The sequence below is a fragment of the Carassius auratus genome, chromosome 37 (genome assembly GCF_003368295.1).
Source record: "Carassius auratus strain Wakin chromosome 37, ASM336829v1, whole genome shotgun sequence".
In the NCBI taxonomy this organism is placed as follows: domain Eukaryota; kingdom Metazoa; phylum Chordata; class Actinopteri; order Cypriniformes; family Cyprinidae; genus Carassius; species Carassius auratus.
This window is the reverse complement of record NC_039279.1, coordinates 12,338,700-12,349,544: the sequence shown is the minus strand read 5'-3', so window position 1 is coordinate 12,349,544 and position 10,845 is coordinate 12,338,700. Positions and strand designations below refer to the sequence as shown.

The 10,845-nt window shown below is 37.1% G+C and overlaps 1 protein-coding gene across 1 annotated transcript; it reads left to right on the top strand.

Annotated features, from left to right (window-relative positions):
- The first annotated feature begins 3,087 nt into the window (after positions 1-3,087).
- LOC113056226 (bifunctional 3'-phosphoadenosine 5'-phosphosulfate synthase 2-like) lies at positions 3,088-10,302 on the top strand. Its single transcript, XM_026222830.1, has 12 exons — positions 3,088-3,260; positions 4,439-4,553; positions 4,819-5,054; positions 5,163-5,301; positions 5,504-5,622; positions 5,767-5,880; positions 6,283-6,394; positions 7,237-7,442; positions 7,909-8,044; positions 8,234-8,502; positions 8,649-8,878; positions 9,265-10,302. The coding sequence occupies exons 1-12, from the start codon at positions 3,234-3,236 to the stop codon at positions 9,404-9,406; spliced, it is 1,845 nt and encodes a 614-aa protein (XP_026078615.1). The 5' UTR covers positions 3,088-3,233; the 3' UTR covers positions 9,407-10,302.
- The last annotated feature ends 543 nt before the right edge of the window (positions 10,303-10,845 follow it).

The following is a 10,845-nucleotide window of genomic DNA, read 5'->3' as shown; positions in this document are numbered from 1 at the left end:
TCATGCATAATCCATTAAACAACTCAAGAGAGTCCATTGTTACTTTGAAACAAAAACGACCTCCGATGTTTCACTTCTTTTGCTATGGATTATGGATTTAAATACCCCATTATTTGTACTTCACAGCAAATAGTTTTTGTATTTTGCTGATGGTCTCATTCAGTCAAATGAACTTAGACTCACTCAGTCCTATGAAAATTAGACCGTTTTGTCTCTGTGTGTCTTAAACTGACATTTAAAATATTTAAATGGGATGTTATATAAGGTATTACTGGATATGAGGAAATCAAAAGAGCAGAATGTAATGTTCTGTGACCGCAGTATACACAGCCAGGCCCTGTGTGTGAGGGAATGACTATGAAGTAGGTACAGGGAAAACAGGGGCTTCAGGGTGGGAATGACATCCTGTGTGGGAAACAGATATCCGCTGAAGCTCAGGAAGAGAATGTTGTTTGCATTTTCCCTTTTTTCGAGGGAAAGAAAAACTCTCCCATGAACTTCACTTGTACCGGCCAGTTCACTCTTACAAAAATACACATTCATTTGATTCATTAATACAGCTCTGATGCCAAATTGATAGATTAACCCTAAAACAGACAAGAGCAAAACATTTCATGTCACTCTTTACATCATCTGAACTTACGTAAAACATATTCAAAGGACTTTTTGTTATATTTGATATTATTTTTGTAGAGTTGTACATTGCCTCTTTTATGGTATAAAAAATAGCCTAAGTTATCAATAATTCGATTATTTATTTGATGCAAACAAATACTTATTATTCAAAATATGCTTAATGTATGACTTGTCTTGTATTTTTACATTTCTGGACTGTCTTGTCTTCATTCTTAGGGGTGGACAATTCCATCCCTTGAGGTCCACTGTCCTGCATGATTAGCTCAATCACTGAACAATAATATAATGTAATTCATGTAACAACATATCATTTTTATGTAATGCCTGTTTAATGGTCTCCAAAAACAGCTGACAACAGGTTGTTTGTAGAGAAACTGTTTAGTCTGTTAATATATAATATGCTTAGCATTGTATCAAGAAAAGCCACTGAATGAAAACTAAAGAAACAGAGTATAATAAATTTAACACTTTTTTTTCTAATATTTTCCCAATTTTTAACTTCTATGTAAGACCGACAGGTTAAAGAGCAAGACAATGTCACTTAATTTCCTCTGGAAGCCACTTTGCACGTTTGCTGGCAGAAGCTGATAGCACATACAATGGACATAACCTTCATAGATGTTTACATAAAGACCCCTACATACAGTGGTGCAAAAATGCAAAATAGTGAGACACTGTCTCATGGCTTATCATGACAACATGTGTTTAAATTTTAACATCCACATGATTTTGAATGTTGTTCCCTTTCTTATCAGCTTGATTTTGCATTCTACTCTTTATTACCAGCTTGTTTGCTATGGTAGTACTATAGTAGTACCACTGTAGTCTTTCAAGTACCTTAAAATATACTGTAATGATTCAAAAATACATATCTCTCAGTAATATATACCCATACTAAAGTATTTGTATTTGAAATCATGAATGCTTTTAAACTTTTAGGTTGCTTGTTTATGTAAACAGCATTTACACCTTTATTTTGAGATGTACAATGTATTTTGAGATTCACTCACATTAACCAAATTCAGCTGTCCTAACAGTTTTAAACCACATCGGGTTGGTAAATGCTTCTGCATTCAATTTCTGTATGTTTAAAGAAAGCTGAAGGTCCATTATGCTCAACTCACATAAGTCTGATATTAGACAAAACATGAAACATAAGAACAAATCTAACATATCCATCAAATCCAGTTATTTAATGACATTTTATTTATTTACTTAAAAGGACAGTCTAGTCTTAAACTTCATTTAAAAACAAAAAGCAATAAGTTTAGAATCCGTTGTCAGATACCAGCACTCTGGACAACATTATCTTTTATGGTTTGTAAGCTCTAACAGCTTTTGATATTTTTCAGGGAATTCTACTAGACTCCTGTAGTACTCTTCCAGAGAGGTTTCTGCCTGTGCCAAGTCAGCCCCCCAGGTTCTGTCACAGTTGTGCAGGGTCTAAGCTCCCCTGTCATGCCGCCTCATTTCCAAAGGCCCTACCTCATTTTCTCCAGTCCCAGAGCTTCTTGTTTTGGCAGCTCCACTCTCCCCAGAAGTTCCTACCAATTCTGCCCCAGTGGTTTCTGCCAAGGCGGTTTCATGTCACCATTGCACCAGAGGTTCCTTTGCTGCCAAAATGTTTCTCTGAAGGCCACTTCAGATCCAGCTACTATTCCTGAGTTTCTTGTCATAGAAGTTCCAACACAAGACTTTCTCGGGCAACAAGGTAGAAGAGCTCTTTTCATGGATGCCTCAGAGATTGCGGTTCCATATAGCCTATATATAGAGAGGTATAGAGGTATAGAGTCTTAACATATGAATCCATTCTGCTATTAAAAACTGTTTTCAAAGCTTTATTTAAAGTACAGTGAGTCTGTTATTTTAAGCTGAGTATCACGACCACATTGACATGTCTCTCACTCCATCTACTGGTGAGTCTACATACATACTCTTGGTCATGGGTGGGCAAATCCAATACACTTTCCTGAAGAATTAAATCCAACTCTACTCAACTCTAACTTTAAAAAACTAATCAAGGTCTTCGGATTACGTAGCATTTTATAGTTTTGAATTTCATTTTATTTTAATAGTTTAGTTTAATTACTTTGAATAGTTGAATTATATCTGTACACATATACCAAAACATTGAAAAATTTGCCTGAATTGTAAAAGAAGGAAGTGGTACTAAATAAAGAGCCTGTTCCTTTTGTTGAGCTGAGCCAAATAATCCTGATCCCTCAAAAAAGCCGATTCATTCCGGTTCATTTGAAGAAAGTTTGGAATTTTAACCCCAGTCCAAACATAACAAAAGAGAGATAGCAGCTATGCTAATGTTTTTCCGTCATATATGTATCATAATTCTTCCGTGTTGTTTTACGCTGCTGTGTGATGTGACTGAGAGATATGCTGTGTATGATCTGAGAATCAGTGTGTGGTCGTGATTGTGACGTGAGCAGCGCACGCTGATCTGATGGTGGGAGGATTTCAGGAAGAGCGCTGAGTGCTACGTGTCCAATCCTGACTTCCACTAACTTCACTTTACTTTTACTCAGTGTAGTCTCGAAAGGGTCACGCGTCGTTAGAAAGCCTCGGCCAGCGAGTTCTGTGACATCATGTCTGGAATTAAAAAGCAAAGAACGGTAGGTTTTTTCCTTTGCTTTTGTTTCTTTCTCGCTGAACTTTTAAAAGTGGAATCGATAGGAACCACGAAATGTACAGACTATAAAACATAGCAGAAATCTTTTGTATTAGTACTAATGCCTTTAATTGTTTTAAGATAATGCAGTAATAATAATAATATTAATAATAATAATAATAAACGTTTATTTTAAAAGGCGCTACATTCACACAAAGTAAGAGTTGCTCGAGTTATATAGGCTAACTCACGGAACTACTGGATACATAGAGTGGCAGCCCCTTAAAACAACACAAGGAAGGAAAAAACCTGATGAAAATGTAAATTTATGATGATGTGGCAGAATTTTATGATTCGTTTATCCTTTTCATCACCTTGTCTTCATGACTTAAGTTGACATTTTTGGCCACAATTTTTAAAAAGCTATGTTAAAATCATAACATACATGTCACCATGATTCATAAAGAGTGTTCTTGTGATTCGCAATATAATCATATAAAACTACTCAAATCAGTTCCTTATGAAGCCAGATTTTGCATATCCCCAGTCAAAGAGACACTGTGCACCAGTGGGAATTAACAAACCACAGGGTTGCTTGCATCAAACTGGGATTTCTTGTTTATCCAAAGAGCCTTGGTGCAGAGAGAGAGAGAGAGAGAGATGGCTCTGCTCCAGTTGGCCAACTCTCCATGAGCTTGCATGAATGGCCTTGTTTGTTTCTTTCAGGAGCTGCTCCCTCCTCAGTCCTGAAGACCAAGTCAGATACTCTAGAATATAATCCACAATAACCCAACTGTGTGAATTAAACTGTTCATAAAAAAAAAAAAAAAAGTGAATTTGTGCTCTTTCAAAAGATGTCTTTCTTACTTTTAAGTCAAATGTTGTTCTGGTATGCTAATATTGCAATCAAAGGGACAGTTCACCTAATATTAACATTCTGTCATCATTTACTTACCCTCATGTTATTTCAAACCTGTATGACTTTCTTACTTCTGTGGAACATAAAAAAATATTTTCAAACCAAACAGGTTTTGGTGTTTGTTGACTTTCGCTGTATGCTCAAAAATGATATTCTTTTCAATTTGTATTGACATGGGTTGAGTAAATGATGACAGAATTGGCATATTTGGGAGAGGTACCAATTCAAACACTTTTGTGATGGTCTTTTTGTTTTGTACGTAGGATCTGCAGAGAGCAACCAATGTTGTGTACCAGGCTCACCATGTGAGTAGAAGCAAGCGTGGCCAGGTGGTTGGGACCAGAGGTGGATTTCGGGGATGTACTGTCTGGCTGACAGGTGGGAATTTCTCCTGTAAAAGTTTCAGAAGAAATTTAGATCGAACAAACTAATAAAGAAAGTTCTCTCTTAGATGAAAATTTGGTCATCAGTTATTCCCCCTCATGTTCAGACCTGATGACTTCGTTTTTTCTGTGAAATGTTCAGATGAGATGTTAGGCACAATGACAGTCTCCATACAGACTCGCCATTCACATAAACCATTTTTCCATACAATAAAAGTGAATCTAGAGTAGTTTAGTGCAGTGTTTCTTTTCTTCTACAGGGCTGTCTGGTGCTGGAAAGACTACAATTGGATTTGCTTTAGAGGAATATCTAGTTTCTCATGCCATTCCTTGCTACTCACTTGATGGTGACAATATTCGACATGGCCTAAATAAGAACTTGGGCTTCACGGCCACAGACAGAGAAGAGAACATTAGACGTATTGCTGAGGTGGCCAAACTGTTCGCCGATGCCGGACTGGTTTGCATCACCAGCTTCATTTCTCCATTTACAAAGGTGGCGTGATATTAGATGACATCAGAGGTTCCTATATTACATGATTTTTTCCAACAATTCCTAAATCGGGATGGATCAAGAGGATGATTTTACATGTGTTCACAACAGGATCGAAATGAGGCCAGGAAGATCCATGAGAGTGCGGGTCTGCCATTCTTCGAGGTGTTTGTAAATGCCCCTCTGGAGGTGTGTGAGAGCAGAGATGTCAAAGGACTTTATAAAAAGGCCCGTGCTGGAGAGATTAAAGGTATTTTTTGGGAAAATACATGTATAAATGCATTGCTTATAGATGTCCCATCATGTTTATTATGTATAGAAGATAATATATACCATTAAAAGCATTTAACATATTACTTATTTTGGATATAAGAATGCAGAGAATAATGTTATTTGCCAATCATGTCTTTACACGAATGCAATACTTTTTTTAATTTTTTTTTACCATGTAGCTTTTACGGGAATAGACTCAGACTATGAGAAGCCTGAAGCCCCTGAGCTCGTGTTGAAGACAGGAGAGCTCACTGTCAATGACTGCATTCAGCAGCTGGTGGATCTCTTGAAGGAACAGGTGGGTCGTTCTTTCATTTCTGGTCATCAAATGGATCCTTGCGTTTGGCCAGTTGTCCCTTTCTTTGTGCCAGCAGCACACAGACCGTCAGTTTTCAGTTGAGAGATGTTGTAAAATCACTGACCAGATGATTCGTTATTACAGGATATTGTGCCCACTGGTGTGACAGAAGAAGTGAATGAGCTCTTTGTTCCTGAAAACAAGCTGGACCTGGTGCTGAGTGACGCCAATATACTCCCCACTGTAACCATCACAGAGGTAATGCAACCCTTCACAAACTCACACATACCCTGTGCGTGAACGTTACACCACAGGCTTTTCATCACAGTTCAGTTAACTGAAAGATTTTGACTGTAACCTAGTGTTTGGGCATGGAAATATATCAAATTTATTTATTTTATTTTAGATGCTGTTATTTTATGGCAAACTTATTATGATGGAACACGCTATAATGATGCTGTAGCAAATTTAACACAACCCCTAAAAAGTCCCTGCTAGTGTGACAAAACTTGTTTCCCTGAAGATGCAATTTTTGCAATCCAGTTGTGTTATCCTGTGCACAATGGCCATGCGCTCCTGTTGTTATTGTGTGGCAAACTATCACTCCTGTCATGAAATAAAACTGAAGTTCTGTTTGTGTGTTTCTCTCTGGTCCTGTAGCTGGATTTGCAGTGGGTACAGGTTCTAGCGGAGGGCTGGGCGACTCCACTGAGGGGATTCATGAGGGAGAGGGAATTCCTGCAAGTCTTGCACTTTGGAACTTTGCTTGATGGTAAAAACATTTCTAAACTGCTAGGCCCACTGACAGAGACATCACCCTCCAAAATGTGTCGTTTTTCACAGGACATTTTTTTAAATATAGTTTCTCCATGTAATTTAACAAAGTAAAGAATAATAATAAGGGTTAATAGTATCAAATATTACATTTGTTAACATGTTCTGTTTTGTGTAAATAATGTATATTCTGAGCTTTAAAAATAACATATTACGTTATTATCTGTTTCAATTATTTATCCAATTTATTCTATGAGGATTCATCAAAGTGATCAAAATATTTTTATTCCAAATAAACTCTGTTCCATTCATCAAAGAATCCTGATCGTAAAAATATTAAGCAGCACGACTGTTTTCAATGTTGATGATAATAAGGACTGTTTAGTGAACATCAAATCAGCATTTAAGAATGATTTCTGAAGAAAATTCAGATTTACCATCCAGATTTATCAGCATTACCAACATTGATCATTTATGTGTAACTATATTATAAATATTTTATAATATATCTAAATAGTTATTTTGAATTGTTCTAATATTTCACAATATTACAGTTTTTTTTATTGTATTTTTGATCAAATAAATGCAGGCTTGGTAAGCATAAGAAACAGCTTTCAAAAACATAAAAAAATCGTACCAATTCTAAACTTTTGAACGGTAGTGTATATATTATTAAATATGAATTTAATAATAACACTGTAACAAGTAGTTATATTATAATCAGTAACTTTCATGTATATGTTTCCAGTTAGCAGGTTGAGTGAATGTAATAATATCAAACATAACATGCAATAATATTAGTAATAAAAACCCTAATAATTAATCATATTTTATGTTTAGGGGGGGTCATCAACATGTCTGTTCCCATTGTGCTGCCCGTATCCAAGGATGACAAAAAGAGGCTGGACGGTTGTGCTGCTTTTGCCCTGGAGTTCAAAGGTCAAAAGGTGGCAATCATGCGCAACCCCGAGTTTTATGAACATCGTAAAGAAGAGAGATGTGCCAGGCAGTGGGGGACAACGTGCCCCCAACATCCATACATCAAAGTGAGAAGACTGTCACTGCTTTTATAATACTGTATTTTCTTGACTATAAGTCACACTTTTTTTCATAGTTTGGCTGGTCCTGCGACTTATAGTCAGGTGCGACTTATTTATCAAAATTAATTTGACATGAACCGAGAGAAATTAACCAAGAGAAATGAACCAATAGAAAACATTACCATCTGCAGCCGCGAGAGGGCGCTCTATACTACTCAGTTCTCCTGTAGTCTACACTGAAGACATAGAGCGCCCTCTCGTGGATGTAGACGGTATTGTTTTCTCTTGTTTCTAAATAAATGCGACTTACAGTCTAGTGCGACTTATATGTTTTTTTCCTTCATTATGACGTATTTTTGGACTGGTGCGACTTATACTCAGGTGCGACTTATAGTCCGAAAAATACGGTAGCTGTATGTTATACTTGCTAATACAGTCAGCCATGAAATGCCACCTTTTATTCTTCATACAGATGGTAATGGAGAGTGGAGATTGGCTGGCTGGTGGAGATCTGGAGGTGTTTGAGAGAATTAGGTGGAATGATGGTCTTGACCAATACCGTCTCACGCCACGGGAGCTACGACAGAAATTTAAAGAGATGAGAGCAGGTAAAAGTGAAATGCATAGTAATTTAATATGAAAAAATGATAAATAATATTCTTATTATGATGGAACATGATGCTGTAGCAAATTTAACACCACCCCTAAACCTACACATTTTTGCATACCAGGTCATTCCCGTAAGAACTTGCTGCTCGTGTGACAAAAACCTTGGCAATTGTGTCTTTTCCTTGCAGATGCCATTTTTGCATTCCAGTTGCGTAATCCTGTGCACAACGGCCATGCGCTCCTGATGCAGGACACTAAGCGGCGTCTGCTGGAGCGAGGCTACAAAAAGCCTGTGCTGCTGCTGCACCCTCTGGGTGGCTGGACCAAAGAGGATGATGTACCGCTGAACTGGCGCATGAAACAGCATGCTGCTGTCCTGGACGAAGGCGTGCTGGATCCAGAGAACACCATTGTGGCCATTTTCCCCTCACCTATGATGTATGCTGGGCCTACAGAGGTCAGACCCTTGTCGAACATGTTACTCTGAGAAAGAAAGAAAAAAAGCAAAAGAAATTAGTTTCTGCAACCATTTTAGACTTTTTTTTTGTACAAATAATGAAGTCAAAACAATTCTTAATTGGACAAAATCTTATTTCCTTATAGGTACAGTGGCATTGTCGGGCCAGGATGATTGCTGGGGCCAACTTTTACATTGTAGGACGAGATCCAGCAGGTATGCCTCACCCGGAGACAAAGAGGGACCTGTATGAGCCCACACACGGTGGAAAAGTGCTGACCATGGCGCCAGGCCTCACCTCTCTAGAGATTATTCCCTTCAGAGTTGCTGCATACAACAAAGTTAAGAAGGCCATGGATTTCTATGACACGGAAAGGTGTGTAAATATTTCATATCAGCTCTGAAGACTGCACTGAAATATTTATATTATACCCGTTTAACCCCTAACATAAAAATAAATTCATGTAGAATCAAGATAGCTTAAGCATTGCATCTTTTAACTCTAAATGTAATGATAATTAAATAATTTTTAACATTTTATTAAATGATTAGCACCGAATAATACCTAATAATGTTTCTCTCTGTCCGTTGTTTTATTTATTTTGAAGCTCATTTATGCATTATTGTTCATGCAGATCACGACACTATTGATATTTGTATATACAATATTTTGCTCATCTTGACAAGAATTGATCACAGCTCACATCTGCGTGACCAGGAACTGTTACCGAAACTGAAGTCAGCTGCATTTCTGTTTTTCAGACATGGTGAATTCGAGTTCATCTCGGGAACCAAAATGCGGAGCCTTGCCCGCAGCGGGGAGAACCCCCCCGATGGTTTCATGGCCCCCAAAGCTTGGAAAGTCCTAGCTGAGTATTACAGTTCTCTGCAGAAGGACCAGTGAACACAAGTCACTGGACTAGATGCAGACACACAGTTAAGCTCCATTTAATCTATATCATTAGAACTGATAGAAATAGATTCATAGAAAGATGCATTACGTATTCTTGTCCTACAATATAGTAACATTTTTGGAAAACAATTCTAAATCTTTGTTAGACTCATTTCTATAACACATTCTTAGATAGATGCTATCTATATTTATGCCCTGCAAATTACTTTAAAATACAGTATATTTTGTTCCCTGAAATCCCCCTGTACATGGATCAAACTACACAGCCACTGCTGTATCAGGTGTTTTATAGACTTACAGTCTGATCAAGAAGTTCGAAGTATGCCTGACCATAATAGTACCAATATTTCACCTACCTCAGCTGGAGCTTTATTTGGATAAGTGTTTGTCTTGGCAGTATTTCCACCAGTGGAGACCATCATTGAAGTGTACTCATTGAAGAGACCGATTCATTCTATAACATTCCTTATAAGAATTATAAAATGTTCAGTTCTGGCAGCAGAGTATAACCACACTCGGATGTATTTGACTTTAACACAATATTGTCTTGCAGTGTGCTTCCATGTGCCTTAATGTAAATGTGGATTATTTTTACATTCCCAAATGAACGAGTTACTGTAAAGAGCGATGTATGAATGTGAAAGATTTGCGCTAAATGCATAAACATGAAACTCTTGAGCAATCCAATGTGAAGGAACAAGAGTATATTTATTGTCTTTCCATTTTCTTAACGGACCAACCTAAACATATTTATTATCTTACAGGAAATGTATTTACTTCTTTAATACTTTTTGTACAAACTTGTGAGATTTACATTTTGCAATTTCTTACAATATTTGATGTAATGTGCATTGGGCAATCATTCCAATAAACTTCATTAAGACAAACCATTGCAGTCCTATTTTTCAACAGTGTAAACTGTATATTCTGACTTGTTAAACGGATAGTTCCGGTCCTTGCTTCGGACTGGTTGAGCCACATTCGAAGTTGTTGTAAATGACACTACAAACATACACCTTTGTTTACTTCTGTGTGTTGCTCAGCAATCACTTTGTTGGAACCACAACTGATTCTGAGGAACTACATTGTTTGCTGGAAGAATACTATTTTTATTTATATCATTACTTTATTTGCTGTTTTATTCTGTGAAATCTTACTACATATATGGAATAACCATTTTATAAAAGCAGTAACCCCCCAAGAAGCCATGGTTTACAGTGAATTTAATAACACTTCGTGTTGTGCCAAACCATGACCCGTAGCTGTTCTAAATTCAATGTACCACGGCTTCATGGGGCTTTTTGCTTTAATCGAAGCACATTTAGACTGAAGATATCAGTGTACTATTGTAAACTAGGAAACTTAGTAACTGAAAGATTCTTGCACTGGCCCCAAATATTCTGTGTGAGCATATTTAATGTTTTACAAAT

Bases quoted from the DNA above. Each gene is read 5' to 3' on its own strand.
- LOC113056226 (XM_026222830.1), top strand. From the start codon at position 3,234: ATGTCTGGAATTAAAAAGCAAAGAACG. The intron at 5,623-5,766 runs GTGGGTCGTTCT...TCGTTATTACAG, and splicing joins TGGATCTCTTGAAGGAACAG to GATATTGTGCCCACTGGTGT. The intron at 7,443-7,908 runs GTGAGAAGACTG...TTCTTCATACAG, and splicing joins CCCAACATCCATACATCAAA to ATGGTAATGGAGAGTGGAGA.